Raw genomic sequence first — 18068 nt, 5'->3', positions numbered from 1 at the left:
CATTACTTTAATTTGCATTTCCCTGATGACGTATGATGTGGAGCATCTCTTTTTATGCTTATTTGCCCTTTGTATATCTTCTTTGGTGAGGTGCCTATTTAGGTCTTTGGCCCATTTTAAAAATTGGAGTGTTGCCCGGCCGGGCGTGGCTCAGCGGTTGAGCGTCTACCTAGGATCCAGAAGATTGGGGTTCGAGTCCCGGTCAGGGCACATGCCCGGGTTGTGGGCTCGATCAATGACTCTCTCATCATTGATGTTTCTGTCTCTCTCTCTCCCTCTCCTTTCCTCTCTCTGAACTCAATAAAGATATATTTTAAAAACACAAAAAACAAAACAAAAAAACAACAAAAAACAAAAATTGGAGTGTTTGTCTTCTTGTTGAGTTTTAAGAATTCTTTGTATAGTTTGGAAAACAGTCCATTATCTTTTGCAAATGCTTTTTCCCAGTTTGTGCTTGGCTTGTCATTCTCTTGAGCAATGCAGGTTTATAACAAATAAATTATTTTAAATTAATAATAAAAAAAAAGAGTCCATTTGAGGAGAAATATTCAGGAAATGACAGTCAAGGTGATAGGAATGTAGCAAAAAATGAAGGTGTGCGCCAGGCGCTCAGCTCTGGCCGATACTCATGCCACAGCCAGAGCCTGGAACACAGCTCGCCCCCCAGGCTCCTTCCCTGGCAATTATTATGGCTCTTACTATTGGGACCTATTATTGCTATTATAATTATGGCACAGTGACTATTACTGGTATTATTGTTATAACAGAACATTGTTGTTTTATATTATTATATGTTGCTTTGATGAACCTCTGTGTCTCCTCAATTTCCCCGAAACCTGGGGGAACCCTGCAAAGTTGCTGGGGTGATTATCACCGTCGTGTTGATATTTCCCCTCCTCTAGCCGTGCAAAGTTTGGATGGGAGGAAGGGAGGTGGGTATGGGTTGGGTGACAGGTAGGGGAGGGGTCCGGCGGGGAGCCTCCGCCCCAATACGGGGCGGGCCCCGGCGGGTCCCCGAGGGCGCCGGGCCGCAGCCTGAGCCCGCGATGGCCCCGCGCGAGGCGGCTCGGGCCCTGCGCCTGGCCCTCGCCCTGGCCGCGGTCGCCGCGGGGGCCTGGGCGCGGGGGCCGCCGCGCGCCCCGTGGCCCGGGCGGGGCTGCTCCGCGCTGGGCCGCTGCTGCCCCGGCCGTGACCCGACCTGCGCGGCCCGCGGGCCCCCGCGCTGCTTCTGCGACCAGGCGTGCGGCGCGGTGCGGGACTGCTGCGCCGACTACTCGCGGGCCTGCCCCGGTGAGCCCGGGAGCAGAGGCGGGGCGGGGCGCGGGGTTTAGGGGTGCGCTTGGGGAAAGGTGCGCGGGGCGTGGACCAGGGCGCGCGAGTGTCGGGGAGGCAGGATGGAGGGGTCGCTTGGAGAGTTGGGGGGCGTCCCAGAGAAGGGGACACAAGGACTGCGTGCCGGCCTTGGCGGACTCATGGAAGTGGGGGGTCATGGAAGAGGTGCGCCAGCCGGACACGGGTGCGGGAGGGACGCGGAAGGGAGACGGGTCGTGGGCAGCACGGAGGGGAGGGTGCGAGGGAGGAGGGGGCGCTTGGGGTGGGGTAGGTGCCAGATGTAGCCAATAAAAATACAGGATGTCCAGTTCAGCTTGAATTTCAGATAAGCAACCAAAAGTGTTTTTAGTGTAAGTGTATGTTATACAATATAAGTATATATCATAGACTTACACTAACTCTACTTTAAGAGAAGTATGGCCCGTCCTATATATTGCATGGGCCATACTTCTATTAAAGGCTATTGGTTATTTTTCTGAAATTCAGATTCAACTGGGCGTCCTGTGTTTTAACTGGCAACCCTAGATGGGGGGAGTGAGCCATGGAGGGGTGCAGGGGAGGACTGGGTACCCGAGCTGCATTGCAGGCAGGGGGTCACAGGGCAAATGGAGGGGGTGGAGAAGGCCCTGCCCAAGCCTGGAGAGGCTTAGAGTGGAGGGTTGCAGAGGGGACCGAGAATGCGGGCTGGGTGATGCAGGTGGTCAAAAGAACTGGGGGTGGGGTGGAGGGAGGAGCAGGGTAAAACTTGGGTGGGCCAGCAGAAGCCGAGGGGTGGGATTCCAATACAGGTAAGCCTCCCTGTGGTCCAGGTGCAGAGGTGGTCACAGGACCAGGGTCTAAGCATTTCCTATAAAGACCCTGCCACAGTGGTGGCCACTGGGCTCTGAAATCAGGGCCTGATTTTGTTGAGTCACTAGTGGGGAGGATTCTGTCTTCTTTAAATCCCAAGAGTAAGTTTTTCACACCCACTGGAGATAAAAATCTACGTTCTGTCCCACTGTAAAATGGATATAACCCAATTTTGTCAGGGAGAAAAACGATTGGATCCTGCTATCCTGAGACATCAGTGGTACTTCAGGAATTTAAATAGAAAGAACCTATATTTAAAATTTAAGAATTTACCATTTTTAAAAAACTCATAATAGAAGGGACCCAACATTTATTGGTCACTTACTATCTCTGTGCCCAAGAGCTGGTCTGGGTGTCTCATCAAACCTGATTACTTTCTCACAGCACTCTGGGATTCCTGAATATAATAATGTCCCTGTTTAGCAGGTGAGAAAAGCTGGGCTTGGCGAGCAGAAAGCTTTGGCCAGCCAAGGTCATCCAGAAGGTTTTGAACCTGGTGTGATCCTGTGTCTTCTAACGCCTTGCTGCTTCCCACAAGTTTGAGTGGCTAGTGGTGGAAAGTCAGGCAACAGTGAGAGGACAAAGTAATTTGGGGTGTGGTATCTCCCCAAATCGTAGCAAATGAGACTCCCCCAGAATAAACTTGCAGAAGGACTGTCTTGGGAACACTTTTGTACTTGTCTGCTTTCTGTACAGAGAGTGCATGCAGCCAGCCCTGGGTCATTCACAGTGTGGGGCTGCCCTTACAGGGGCTCCCCCACCTTAGCACAGGGGTAGGGGGCCAAGAAGGGGCCCAGGCAGAGGGATCAGTGATACTTTCCCACAGTCTGACCCTCATCCACAGAATCTCACGATGTTATCAGTTCCCCAGCGTTTTCCATTTTATAGAGCTTGGGCTGGTGGGCCCACAGCCTCAAAGCTTTGAGTCCCTCTTTGTTTTGCTCCCTTGGGAAGGTGTCAGAAAAGCAGCAGACTTAGGATCTGTCCCTCTGTCTGGGCTGGGTGGAACCAAGGTCTTATAAATATTCCAGGGACAAGTTTACTTTCCTGTCTCCCAGAGGAGCAGGGCAGAAAGGGACATGGTGACCAGTTAGGAGGCAAGAGATGGAGAGAATTGCGTTTTTTTATGAGTGATTTAGGGGATAATGTTGACTGACTTCAGTAATTGATTGTGGTAGAAAGAGATATTGAGAATGACTTAAAAAAACAAACAAACCCTAACGTTTACTGAGTACTTACCAAGTGCCAGGGAGGTCCTGGTGTGTGTGTGTGTGTGTGTGTGTGTGTGTGTGTGTTTGATTTGAGGGAAGAGGAAGGGAGATAGAGACATCAATTTGTTGTTCCACTTATTTATGCATCATTGGTTGATTCCTGTATGTGCCCTGACCAGGAATCAAACTCACAACCTTAGATATCAGAATGATGCTCTAACCAGCTGAGCTACACCCAGCCAGGGCTTAAGTGCTTTAAGTAAATTGTCTCTGTTAAGCCTCATAAGAACCCTATGGAATAGTGTTTTCATGTCCATTTTACAGATGAGGAACTGAGGCACACAGAGGTAGTGACCTGCTCAGAGTTGCACAGCTATTAAGCAGCAGATCTGGGATTTGAACCCCAGCAGTCTGGCTCCAGACCACAATATTATATGGTTGCTCAGCAGGGGGAGGGACTTACCCATTTGGGAGAGGGAAATTTGGGCCTACAGGTAGAAGAGGAGCACTTGACATTGCCCACATTCAGTTCAATCACACTTCTGGCCATCTGCTATGTGCCCGGCTCAGCTAGAAGCCATCGGGGCTGGAAAGATGGGGCTCTGATCCCCCTCAAGCTTATATTTAGGGGAGACAGGGTAGCTGTGAAAGAATTTAAGTCAGAGCAAGATAGCAAGATGAGGCTTGGAAATGATCATTGAGGATGGGGTGGAGGCAGGGAGAGGGCAGAGCTGGAGTGATTAGTAAGGCCTTAAAGGATGGACACCGTTGCTTCCCACTTTTCAAGTCCATTACCGAATGTTTTCATGTATTTTATATTCTTTAAATCTCACTTGAACCCTGTAAGGATCAATGTCCCCATTTATGCACTTACTATGTATTCATTGCACTAGTCAATACTTTTAGGGTTGTGGCAAGTCTCAAATTGACTTTAGCTAACAAGGGAATTGATTGGCTCAGGTAACTGAAAAACAGTTCATGGATTCTGGCTTCAGGCATGGCTGGATCCAGGGATCTGAGGATATCATCAGGGCTCTGTTTCCACCTTTCAGCTCTGCTTGTGTTAGCTTCATTCTCAAGCATGCTGTCACCCAGTGGTGGCAAAGATAGTGCCCAGTAGCTCTGAACTGGTGTCCCTAGCGGAATGAGAGTTTCCTTTCCCCACTTGCTCCAGCCAAAACCCTAGGGACGATTTTCATAGGCCCAGTTGGGGTTGCATGCACATCCATAATTCAGTCAATCACTGAGCCTAGGAAGAGGGGTATGTCACTTAGCCATGTTTGGCTCACAAGCCCCATCCCAGGAATGAGGGCTGAGGCCACGCTATTCAAACCATGTGGACTGAGTATGGGGAGGATTGGTTCCTCAAAAGAAAACTGAGGCAGTGTTACCAGAAAGTAGGGTAAGGAGGCTGGAAAGGTAGAAATGACAGCTGCCTGTCACCGAGCTGTGGGAGACTGCATTTAAAGGAACTTGAAGTAAAGGGTGCTGGGACATTAAACAAGAGGAGAGGGAGTGAACGACTGAAGGTGTGTTGCAGAAACAACTTAGATTTTTAGCCACTTGGCTTGGGGGTCTTTATGATCCACTATTTAAAAAAAGACCTTTTATGAACCACATCAATAGGATAGGGAACCACTCAAGGATTCCAGGTGACAGGTCAGAACTGTATTCCAGAAAAATCCTCCTGGTAGACAGTGAGGAGGGTGGACGGCCAGGGAGCTGGGCACTGAGGTCCAGAGGAGAGGGTGGGGTTCGGGGTGTCCAGGAAGGCACTTCCTGATGCCCCAGGCCTGTCCGAGTGGGGCAGAGGGATCCAAGGGAACTGTGGGAAATTCGATCTGGCTCCAGCAGGCTCGGCTGGCAAGGTGTTATCTGGGTCTCTAGGGCTGGATGAGCAGCCCTTAAGCCTCCCGCCTTCTCCCCCCTCTTTTCTAGCTACACTGATAAGCTAGAATTTCTCCTTTACTCAGAAAAAGGTGGGGTGGCCTTTGTTTTGAGAAACACCGCCATCTGGTGGTACCTTTTTGCACTGCCAGCCTGTGGTAATATTTTTGTTGTCGCTAAGGCGAGATTTGCTCATCAGGAGTCCTTTACTCCTTATTTACTGGGTCCCGACGCGCTAGGTACTGTGCTTGGTGCTGGGACTCAGCAGGGAACAAGGACTGTGCTTCCTTGGAGATGACACAAGCAGGGGAGGCTGACGAGCTATGAATAATCACACGAACGTACTGAGGTCGCAAGCTTAGGCCTAGGTGTGGTGTGATGACAGTTCCCTGGGGACGTCACATGTGGCTCCTGCTTGGTGACTTCACAGATGCCAACAACATGGAAAGAATATGTGTAGGGTGGCATCTGCCTAATTTTCTGCAAAATCTCTCACCTGCTGTCAGGCGGGGCAGGGCAGGGAATCATGGCGCAACATTGGTGCTCCTCTTTGACCCATGCAATCAGCATCAAAGCCCTGTATGGTATCACTGCCTTCTCAATCTCTGACATTTCCACTAGCACTTTCTCTCATGCTTGTTTTGCTCCAGCCACACTGGCCTCCGCACTGTCCCTCCAGGATCCAACCTTGACCCTGCCCCAGGGCCTTTGCACTGCCTGTTTTTTCTTTTCCTCTACCTAGAATACTTCTCAGCCTCCCCATACTTACACATTTCCTTCCTTTACCTCCTCAGATGTTCTGTCTTGGGGGTCCGCTTCCCTAGATCCCTTCATCTCAAACAGCTCCCATCACCCCACCCCTGCCATTCTTATTCTGCTTTGTTTCTCTCTCAGAGCAGGGATCACTAGTTGAAATTATATCACAGGTTGCATTGTTTTTTGTCTGTTTCTCCTGTAGAATGTCAGCTCCTCCCGGGCAGGAGCATTTTCTGCTTTGCCCATCTGAGTTCCAGGCCCCCGGCCCAGTGCTCGGCACATGTAGGCCCGAAATACTGGTTAAATAAATGCATAAAGACCACTGTTGTACCGAGCATTTACAACCCTCTCAGTGCTTTGCATTGGTCATTGCACCAGACCTGCGAGTCTGCAGTTTGCACCCAGGTTTGTCTGACTCCAACACCTTGGCGCAACTTAGATACTCTGCCCCTTTAAGCGCCCCTTGTCTCCCCTGTGAGATGATCATATAGGGGTCAGGGTCCTGGCAAGTGACAGATGGTATGCCCAGAAGAGTTAGAGGGGAGAGAATGTGAGAGGGCTCTATTCACAGTGAGGTGCAGGAGGAAATGGTGTTACCGGAGCCTGGTGAGAGCAGGATTCATGGTCGAGGGCGCCCCTCCACAGGAGCAAGGCTGTGTCAAGGGGCGGGGGCAACAAACACCTGGGCCGCACTCTCCTTCCTAACAGTGCCCCCCACGTGCTAAAGTCAAGTGGCATCTGGGGGTGAGGGAGCCTCTGTGACGCACAGGCTTCCCGGAGGGCACAGGGCAAAGGACAGGGAGCACACAGTCTCCTAAGATTGCGGTGAGGGTTCCATGAAGTCGCGTGTGTGACTTGCCTGGCTCAGCACGAGTGACACCACTGATGTCATTATTTGGTGAAGGATGAAAGCAACCATGGTTGTTAGGTTGCCACCCCTGATTTCCTCCCTGCCCTCCTCTCTCCCTCTGAGCACTTCAGCTCTGCCAGGGGGGAGACCTGTGCAGGGCCACGTGACTTCCCGAGGTGCCAGAAGCAACACTGTGTCTACAACACAGTACCCTCGTTCCCTCAGTTCAGGGATGTACTTTGTCTCACATTTTCCTGTTGTGAAGGAGGACATGTGTCATAGCTGGGGAGCGCTTTTCACGAGGACCCACCTGCCTTTCTGCTCACCGCTGTGTCGCCTGGCTCGCAGTGGTCGCTCGCTAAATATTTGTGAAATGAGTGAATTCATTTTGGCAGTAGGAGCTGTCTTGTGTGTGCAGGAGTCTGTGTGTGTGTGTGTGAGAGAGAGAGAGAGAGAGAGAGATAGGGAGAGAGAGAGAGCTGGGGCTCAAACCCCCTGTGGCTGGCCCTGAACCCGAGCTTCTTACCCTGCATTGTCCTGCCACCTGCTGCCTCCAGCCCAGAAGGCGGATCGGGTCTTGTGTGACATTAGCTGTACTTTGGGCGACTGGAAATTTTGCTGTGTGTGGATGACAGCAAAGCATCTCAGGGATTGATTTGGGGGTTACAAGCAAATTTTAGCAAATAGGCAAATTCACAAATACAGAATCTTTAAAGAATGGGGATTAACCACATATATGTGCTCTGTAGAATGCCCGTGTCACTTCTTACACACTGTGTAGCACTGTTTGCAGGTTTGAAAACTCTGTAAATATGTCACACTGGGAGTAGCTTCTGTAAGAGGCTTCTTTCCTCCGTGCTGTTGGTTGTGTCGCTGTGGTTCATGTCGCTGCAGCAGAGGATTGGCTGTATTTCCTGAGCACTTGCTATGTGCCAGAAGCACGTGCTGTGTATGTTGTATCTGGTTGAACCCTCAAGGCCACCCTGTCAGGTGAATACTGTTCTTATTCCCATTTGACAAAGGAAGAAACTGAGGCACAGAGAGGTGAAATCAGTTCTTCTCGGTGCTTAAGAAATGTTTATGGAAGGAGTGAGTGATGAGAACCACGGAAATGATCACTGAAAGGATGATGGGTGAACAAACATGGGGATGTTTAGGTGGATGTCTAAATGGTTAGCACAGAGTAACTTTGGAGGAAGGCCTGGGCTCAGAGTTACAAGAGTCCTAGTGCTTTGTGTGGGGTTTTTGAGGGTTCGGCTTGTGGGGAAGGTGGAGATCTGGCCACTGTCCAGCCCAACCCCATGCAAGTTGCCCCTGAGACACTACCTTCTCTTCCAGCCATCTCCTGCGTTGTGGCAGAGTGGAGTGGCTGGAGTCGCTGTGCCAAACCCTGTCAAGTCTCCTACCGTGTCCGCAGGAGGCATGTTCTGCAGGAGCCAAGGAATGGGGGTGCTCCCTGCCCCCACCTGGAAGAGCGGGCTGGCTGTGTGGAGTACCGGAGCCACCAGGGAGTGGAGTGCCAGCAGTCCTTGTGTGAGTTGGGGTGGCCACCAGGGGTGACTGCCAGATCCTCTGTGGGGTCCAAGTTTGGGGTGGGACTTTTGCCCTGATCCCCTCTTCTCACTTTGTGAATGAGGTAAGAAGCTCTGACTTCCTCTGGGCATCTCATCTTCTTTCTACTTATCTCCCGGTGTGATTCAGTCAGGACTTTGCATGCACATGCTGGGAAACCCAACTTAAACTGACCTGAGCCAAAATGTGTGGATCATGTAACTAAAATTCCAGTGGCTGCATTCAGGCATAGCTGGATCCAGGGGCTCAAGCAGTGTGGCCAGGACTCCTCATTTCTCAGCTGTTTTCCTCTGAGTTGGCCTCATTCTCAGGCCAACTGGGAGTAGCTCCAGGCTTCCCTCCAACCAGCCTAGCAGCTAAAAGAAAAGGTCTCTGCCCCCCTAATTTCAGCAAATGTCCTGGGATGATATCTCATTGGCTCGGCCTGGTTCATGTATCCAGTGCTGAACCAATCAATATGTCCAGAGAGAGGGAATACACTGATTGGTTGCCTTCCACATGCACCCCAACTGGGGCCAGAGATCAAACCTGCACTCTTCCTTTCCTCCATCATTTTAGCCATCCATCCATCCATCCATCCATCCATCCATCCATCCATCCATCCATCCATCCAGTGATTAAGTCTTTTATCTATGTTTTTACTCCCTCACTTATTTATAAAAAACATTCATTTGAAAAACTTTTGAGACCCACTATTCAACCCCCTGTGCTAGGCCCTGAGTCTCAGAGATAAATATGATTGTGTCACATAAAGGGTACTAGTGGGCACCACCTACCTAGTTCCAGGAGCCCATAGTCTCCTTAGGGCTGCCATATAGACCACTCAGAGGCCAGGGGTTCCCAACCCAGCTTCCTGTGGTGCCATAGCCTGGGTCATGCTGAGCTATTAACTCTGTTTTCTCCCTGGTCCACAGTCCCCGCTCTGATAACCACAGGCAGCTATGGGAAAGAGCGGAAAAAGCGAGGCGTTCCCAAGGAGCAGGAGAGAGTAGGGTAAGTTGAAGCAAATGAACCCAAGGTCACACTAAAATCTGTGCACATTTTCCTTGAATTAAATGTTCATTATGTCTTTCTCTTACTTTGACTCCCTGTTTTTTGTCCTGTTACAAATTTGTAAGCTCATTAACGTGATCGGGAAGTCCTTAATAATTGACCTCCATTTTAACTCATTCATTCATTCACTCACTCAGTGTTTATTGAGCACCCATTATATGAAAAGCACTGAGATGGCCCTTGGGGCTACAGCAAGGAACAAAAGAGGACAGAAATTCTTGTCCTCATGGAGTGGACAGTCTAGTTGGAGGAGACAGACAATAAACAAATAGCATGTCAATGGTGCTACGTACTGTGGAGAGAAATAAAGCAGGGAAGAGGGTGGGGTACCAGTGGCATCCTCACTGAGAAGGAGACATTTGAACTAAGGTCTGGAGAAGGCTTTCTGGGGGAAGAGCAGGTCTGAAAAAGGGACCAGGAAGTGCAAAGGTCCTGGGAAAAGGCCTGCCTGGTGTGTTCAAGGATCAGCAGGACCAGTGTGGCTGGCATGCAGGGACAGTGAGAGTGGAGGAAATAAGGCCAGAAACATATGGAGTGGGATGGTCAGATCTCACAGGGCCTATAGGCTGTGGAGAGAAGTTGGACATTTTCTCACATGCGATGGGAGTCATGGGAGGGTTTTCAGCAGAGGAGTGACATGATTTCACCTGAGTTTTCACAGGATAGGATCCCTTTGAATGACATTTGGAGAGGGAGGCGAGGAAGGAACCAGGAGCCCAGTGGGGAGGTGACCGCAATAGTCCAGGCGAGTGAGGAAGGTGGTTTGGACCAGGGTGGTAGCCCTGCATCGTGTGAAGGGTGAATTGCAGGGACCGAGGCTGACCAGTGTGTTGGGGATGGTGGCGATGAGTCCGGCTTCTAGGATACTGCTGGGCACAGGGCGGGTGCTCATCAAACATCAATGGAAAGAAGGTCTGAATAAAAGCAGTGGCAATGGAGATGGAAAGGGAGCTTTATTAGTTAGGATTCCTTTCATTGCAGGTGACAGAAACTCAGCTCAAACTGGCTCAAGTGAAAACGAGTATTATTGGTTTAAGTAGCTGGGAAGGAAGTTTTGAAATAGTGTTACTTCAGGCATGGCTGGAGCCGAGAGGTTAAATAGTGTCAGGACTCTCATATTCATTCTCTCCCTCTCTTTCCATATGTTGACTTCGTTTTCAAGCAGCCATGCTTCCTGCAGTGGCCAGCGCGGGAACCACAGCCCCGCATCCCCCCCGGCTTAGCAGAGCCAGTCCCCAGAAGGAGCCCTTCCTCCCAGTCGCAGAGCCTTGTTTCTGGAGGAGCATTTGATTGGTCCCGCTTGGATCCCGCCCACCCCTGAGCCAATCACCGTGGCCCGAGGGTGGGACCTCTGATTGGTCGGCTTTAATCACCTGCCCAGGCTGGTGTCAGGTGTGGGGAGCCAGGACCAGCCCCCCAGATCGATTGCCCCTCCAAGACCAAATAGGGGGAGGGCCAGAGTTCCCCAAATAAACTACAAAAAAGGGAAGAGGGGGTGTGTTGGGAAGACTGTTTCCTTTATTACAGGTTTCTGTAAGGGACAGATGCCTGAAGAGTTCTGGGGGCAGCTCAGAGAGGAAGGGTCTGGGGACAGGTTTGGGGCTGTCCCAGGAGAAAATGATCTACTCCTGAGGCCTTCCAGAGGCTGCAGCCACCAGGGGGCATTAGCCCCGCACAGTCACCCCTGAGTCCTTGATAAGCTGCATCTCCCCCAGCAGGGGGTGCCATTTACTGCCTTTTGTAGAAAAGTTGGGTAGAGGTAAAACTGTGGTAAGTTGGCTTTTACTTCAAATACCCCATGATGGGAAGTTTCCCTTTTAAATTATTCTTGCGTCAGTTTAGGCTTTTGGGGTTTATAGATGGTTCCATTTTTGGTACTACGGCCTATTAGCTGTGGCCGTAGGCAAGTTAACACTCCGATCCTCAGTTTCCTAATCTGTAAATGGGGCAACACCTACCTCACAGGATTTCCCTATTCCATTGGACCAAATAACTCATTCACCACATTTTTATTGAGCCAGTACTGTCTAGGAGTTGGACACTATAGTGAACAGAGCGAACAAATCCCTCCCTTTGTGGGGCTGACATTCTAGTGGGGAGACATGAGAAATAAAGTCTTTTGGATACAGTGCTTGGAAGAGGGCCTGACACAAGGAAGCCTTCAATGAGGTTAACTTAAAAGAGCAGGGGCCTCGCCAGCGTGGCTCAGCGGTTGAGCATCAACCTACATCGAGGTTCGATTCCCGGTCCGTGTTGCGGGCTCGATCCCCAGTAGGAGGTGTGCAGGAGGCAGCCGATCAATGAGTCTCTCATCGTTGGTGCTTCTATCTGTCTCCCCCTCTCCCTTCCCCTCTCTGAAATCAATATTAAAGACATATTAAAAAAAACAAAAACGAGCAGGAACCAAGTCTCTTGTTGAATGCAACCTGTTTTTACAGATTGGGCTGCCCAAAGTTTTCTGTATCAGAGGAAATTGTATCAGCCTGGGCATACACAGGGCTAAGTGCACTGTAGCTTGCTCCATACATGCTCACAGGTGATTGGGGTGGTGTCTCCCTGTGTGGCTGCAGGTACTGTGTCCATTTCCGGCTGGGGCCCATTCCAGGGAGCTGCCGGCAGGTGAGGGCACCCCATGCCCAGTGGACGAAGTATCTGACCCAGGGCCACATGGTCTGTGTGAGGTGTGAGTGGCCTGCCCAGGATGCCAGGAGCCGACGTTGCTACGGGGACGGTGGCGGGGCCAGAGGGTGAGCAGGGGACTGGGGCGTGGCAAGTGTGACTGCAGAGCCCCGAGCTTCTCTGCTGCATGAGAGATGATGGCGCCACAGGAGCGAGATGCTGCTCCCTGGTCAGGGTGGGGCCCAGAGCGTCCTGGTCTCAGTATCTGAAGAGGAACGGCCCCTGCCATTCCAGCTATGTGACCCAGGGCAAATCTCATAACCTTTTTGAACCCCAATTTACCAAAAATGCAGATAATAAGAGGAACTCCCCATGGGGCAATGGTGAAGGTTAAGCAAGATTTTAGCGTAGCATTTAGCATAGCTCCTGGAATTCAGATAGAGCTTAAGAGAAGGGAGTTGGCATTATTGTTGAATTCTCAAAATTCCCTTAAAAGGCAAGTTTGGTTACTCTTATTTTATAGATGGGGAAACTAAGGCTCAGAGAGGCAATGTGCTTTAGTCAAGGTCACACAGCAGGATTTGACCTAGATTTGGCTTATATTGCCCCTCCAGACTGCCTCCCACAAGAACAGGTGTCTCCGAAAGCACTTAGCATACTAATTAGAATAGCAGCTAACATTTATTGAGTGCTTACTACGTGCCGAGCATTATTTTAAGCTCTTTATATTCATTCATTTAATGAATATTTGTTGAGCACTTACCATTGAGCATGTTTTGGGTACTGGGGCGATGCAGTGAATGAAGCAGATGTGGTCCTTTCTCTTCTGGAGAGAACATTCTGCTGTGAGGAGACAGGCATTAGGCAGGCAAATCTGTAATTTGTCAGATGGGACACGTGCTAAGGAAAGAGAGCAGAATGAGGGGGAAGTTCTGGGGGTGGTTGTTTTTCAAGGAAGGTTACACTGAGGTGATATTTGAACAGAGATCTGAAGGAAATGAGGGAGGGAGGCATGTGGATATCTGGGGGAAGGTGTTCAAGGCAGAGGGAACAGCAAGAGCAAAGGCCCTGAGGCGGGAGTGTGACGCCATGGCGGTCAGAGTGGGGTGAAGGAGGGGGAGCGTGTTAGGAGGTAAGGACACATTAACACACACCATGCCATTGAAACATTCCAAGAACCCAAAATGGATACTTTTAGGATACTTGGATGCAAAGAGGTGCACAAGTCACACTCCTAGCAAGTAGTAGAAATGGGATTTAAATTTATACCATTCAGATCCTTGGGCCAAGCTCTAAAGACTAATCTAGACTTTCCACTGACAGTGCTTTTCCACTGCAGAGATTGTCACACTGCAGGAATGAGAGCACACTCTGGGGTCTGTCTGTCCCAGGGAGTTCTTCTATTCCAAAGAGTGTTAATTTCTTTCCTTTTAAAATTGAGCAACCCCGCTCACTGCAAACCTAGAGCAGGGAATGCCAGTGACAAATAGAGTGTTTCAGACAGATGTGCCTGAACAAGAGCATTGGGACTGCACAGATCCAGGTTCAAACCCCATCTTTGGCCCTTACTAGCTGTGTGACTGGGCCAGCCCTCCACCTGACTTTGCCCCTCATAGATGCTTAGTAGTAGAAGCTGCTATTGTCATGTCCAACATAAAATGTGTATAATACATACTTTGTGAAAATGAGATGTAATGTATGTGATGAATTCGGGAGGTGCCCAATAAATAAATGGCAAACAATATTACCACATTCTAAAGAGGCCCTCTTTGCCTGCCCTTCTCCAATCTCTCTCCCACTTAGACCTGAGATTCTACCATTAGAGATTTGTTCTTTGAGCTAGATGCTCATTTCTTAGAGCCTTGGTTTATCCACCCACCTTGGGATGAGCCTTCCTATCCCTAAAACTCTGATTAATCCCAAATTTCTCCTTTTGGATGCAAATATTTCAGGATGAGGGTCATGGCACTTTGGTGAGGCTGAGATGAGGGTCGCAGGAACCCCTGACTCCACCAGGGAGGGGGCAGGAATGGAAAGCAGAGCCAGGCTGTACCAGGGAGAGCCGTCTCTCCTTGCTCCCACCATACCCAGGCTCACAGCAGGTGATGGAAGGTCTGGTTGGGGCATGAGATCACCAGGCAGGACTGGCAGAGAACATGGATCAAAGTGAGGACAGAGACGAGATGTCAGCTGGATTCTTTCCGTGGGCAGCTGGCAAGGGAGGGTTTGCAAAGGGCCCAGGCCTGGGAGGGATTAGTTTGTCAGTTGGGGATTTTAGGAGGGTTTATTTAGCCTGAGAAGTGTCTCTGGGTTTGGGACAAGCAGAAGGAACACCTGCCATAGTCACGCACCTATGGTGCCCTGGGCACCAGGTAGGTGCTGTACAGCATTCAGGCCTCCTAAGACCTTTTGAGACAAGAGGCATTGTAAGCTCCATTTTATACCATGAGATGGTAATAATCACGGTAACTTTACTATCATTTGTGAAGCCCCTCTTTTGTGCCAGGCACTGTGCTTAGAAGCTTAGAACAGTGCCCAGCACTGAGTAGGCACTCAGTCAGCATTTGTTAATTGTCATTATTTTGCATTTTTAAAAGATGTGAATTATTCCTACAGAGAATTGGCTAAAACATATATGAACAGGTTAACAAATGTTTGGAAAGGAGACACACCTGAGTAGTCACCGCCCAGGCAAGGAAGAGAACCTGGTCAGCCCCCCAGCCCCCCCCCTCCTGACCCCAGCCCTTCCCCTCCCCATAAAGGAAACGCCACCCTGACTTTCATGGCAAGCCACTGCACACTTCTCTTAATAGCTCTACTTGGTGCGGATGCCTAAACACTATAGTTTAATTTTGGTTTCCCCCCCTCAAACTTAAATACATGAAATGGTGCAGAGTGTGCCTTTTGGAATTGGCTTCTTTTGCTTGCTATAAGGTTTGCAAGGTTCATTCACATGGCTGCCTTGTAGCATTACAAGGTCTTTCGTTCTTGTACCTGACATGGTTAGTTATTGTCACGATCATTTTTATTTTCTCTGCACACAGCATTGTGCAGAACCTTCCAGCACTTCGGAGAGGTGGAGATTATGAATATCTCTGTTGTCCATTGAAGAGATGGCAGAGGCTGCTAGGATCTGGGTCATGACCCCCTTTGATTCCAGGGCTTGTGTTCTTTTTTAAAAAATTCTCACCCGAGGATATGTCTTTCATTGCTTCTAGAGAGAGAGGAGAGAAAGGAAGGGAGAGGGAGAGAGAGAGAAACATCGATGTGAGAGAAACATCAATCGGTTGCCTCATGCTCTCTTCCCTACTGGGGATCGAACCCACAACCCCAGTATGTGCCCTGACTGGGAGTCAAACCTGCTACCCTTGGGTGCACAGACGATGCTCTAACTACTTAGCCACACTGGCCATGGCAGGGTCTGTGTTCTTTTAAAAATATTTTTTAAGTTGATTTTTAGAGAGAGAGGAAGGGAGAGGGAGAGAGAAAGAGAAACATTGATGTGAGGGTGGAACATCCCTTGGCTGCCTCCTGCATGCCCCCTACTGGGGACTGAGCCAAAACCCAGGCATGCGTCTGATCAGAATCGAACCAGCAGGCTTTTGGTGCCCAACCAGCTGAGCCACACCGGCCGGACAGGGCCTGCATTCCTAATGACTCCACTGTGTCGCCTCCCAAAAGGAGGAAGGGGCACAGGGAGGTTAAGCAACTTTCCCGGGTTGCCACCTCCCCAGCCCCTAAGAAGTGAGTCTGGATTGCCCCGGGTAGCCTCTGGGGTTGGCACTGCGGCCAGCTCAGGGCCATTGTCCATCAGGCCCAGTAGGCATAGTGCCCAGTGCCCACGTACTTTTAGGGCCCAGGAAAATTTTAAAATTTCTTTCAAAATCGGAAGAAAAAAAGATACTATAATTATGAAGATCTGACAGTGAATCCAGCCTGGATTATATTCCTCTTTATACAATGCCATTGTAAGCTATGACTTAAAATATCTTTTGCATGGAGGAAGGGGCCCACACAGGCAAATGTGCCTGGAACCCAGAGATTCATAATGCCACTGAGTCAAGCCCATCTCTTGCAGGAACCAGCTGTTGCTGTGGCAAGCGGCCGGCCACCCCCGGTGCCAAGGGACCTGGGAGAGGCTTGGGCAGCTCCCGGACTGTTCCTGCCCAGAGGTCCACAGCCTCATCTTCATCTAGTGCCGTGGCCCCCTCGCTGTCCGGACCCCTGCTCTCCAGAGCCTCCCAGGCTGCCAGGGAACCCCTGCCCCAGGGCTGGGGACCCTGCAGGATCAGGAGTAGGGAGAAGTCTGCAAATCTGAGATGGAAGGAACAAGCCTGTCCTTATGTTGACACTGAAAATAGCTTTATGTTTCTACTGAGACTTAGCCTTACTAACATCACCCTATAGTTCTGGGTTCCCCAAATGTCCTCTCCTGAGCACACTGTCGTGGCTTTTGCCCTGTCCTGCTTACCTGTACACTTACTTTTTACTGACTCTCCACTCCCCACCCCATTTTTTAAGTAAAATAAATATATTTTAAAAGGCAGTTTATACTTAAATACATGTGTTTAAAGAGGAAATGTTTTATCAAACTAGAAATGAAAATAAATAATAGCAGCCATCATTTATTAAGTACTTACAGTGTGCCAAGCGCTGCTCCGGCTCTTTACACATACTGGCTCATTGGATCCTGAGTTAGGTGCACTTATATCCCCACTTTACATGTGAGGAAACTGAGGCACAGAGAGGTTAAACCACTTGCCCAGATCACACAGCTAGTGAGTGGCACAGTGGGGATTTGAAACCCATGAACTACATCTACTGCTTAGATTCCCTACACTAGCCGTACATCAGCACCATGAGGGCAGAGTTTTTGGTCTGTCTTATTTCCTGTTCTGTCCCCTATGCCTAGAACAGTGCCTGGCACACAATCATGCTCAATATTTGTTGAATAAATGAATGAATAGATGAATGATCAATTGCCATAATTAGAAGGCAATCAGAAAAAATAATACAATGGAAACCAAACAAATGTGGCTCGGTATTGTTGCCTGCCCAAGGCGCTGAGCGTGAAACCCGCTCTCTTCTTGTTCAAACAAGACATTTGCATGTGTGCGAGAGATAGTAAGGACCCACTGGTATCTAATGGAGACTTGGATCCCTGACAAATTAGCAGTTATAAGACTTGAAAGGGAGCAAATTTTCTCCCCTTGGGAGTCAACTGTTAATATATTTTTAATGTATTTTTAACAGCTTTATTGAGATACAATTTACATACCATACCATTCACTCATTTAAAGGGTACCATTCAGTCCTTTTTAGTATATTCATAAGATTGTATAAGCATCACGAAGGTCAAGTTTTAGAGCAATTTTTGTCCCTCCACCAAAAGAAATCTCGTATCCGTTAGCAGTCAGTCCCCATCGGTCAGACCCTCCAGCCTAGGCAACTACTAATCTACTTTCTGTTTCCATGGATTTGCCTGTTCCGGGCATTTCATATAAATGGAATCATACAAGTGGTCTTCTGTGTCTGGTTCCCTTCAGTTAGCATAATGTTTTCAAGGCCCACCCATCTTGTGGTTGATTTTGTAACTGCTGTCCTGGCTTGGTGTAAAACCATCTCAGGTTGGGTTCCCCACTTGCCACCTGGGGAAGCACCACTGTGATGGACACAGAGCTTTCGGGGAGTTGTGACTCACCTCCCCACCTTTCGAGGAGTTGCCGGCTCGGTTTTCCCTGCCTTTGGACCCAGAAGCGTGGAGAATGGGGTTGGGGGAGAGGGTACATCTTGCAGCTGTCCTTCGGGCTGGGCAGGAACTGGCCCAAATGTTGCTGCTACTCACTCCCCCTTCCTAAACCAGGACTCTGGGAATCGCTGTCCCCCTCTCTGAGAGTGAGTGAGCCCCTGGGTAAGTTTTTCAGCAGCACCTGTGTGGG

At 49.6% G+C, this 18068-nt stretch overlaps 1 protein-coding gene across 1 annotated transcript; it reads left to right on the top strand.

Moving 5' to 3' along the window:
* Nucleotides 1–1046: 1046 nt before the first annotated feature.
* LOC308562693 (somatomedin-B and thrombospondin type-1 domain-containing protein-like) lies at nt 1047–17651 on the top strand (the record flags this gene model as incomplete). Its single annotated transcript, XM_081149093.1, has 5 exons — nt 1047–1290; nt 8224–8418; nt 9372–9450; nt 12081–12257; nt 16208–17651. The coding sequence occupies 5 exons, from the start codon at nt 1047–1049 to the stop codon at nt 16323–16325; spliced, it is 813 nt and encodes a 270-aa protein (XP_081005219.1). The 3' UTR covers nt 16326–17651.
* Between the last annotated feature and the right edge of the window lie 417 nt (nt 17652–18068).

This window comes from Miniopterus schreibersii, assembly GCF_964146895.1.
Source record: "Miniopterus schreibersii genome assembly, chromosome: 10".
Lineage (NCBI taxonomy): Eukaryota > Metazoa > Chordata > Mammalia > Chiroptera > Miniopteridae > Miniopterus > Miniopterus schreibersii.
This window is presented reverse-complemented; position numbering and strand designations above follow the sequence as displayed.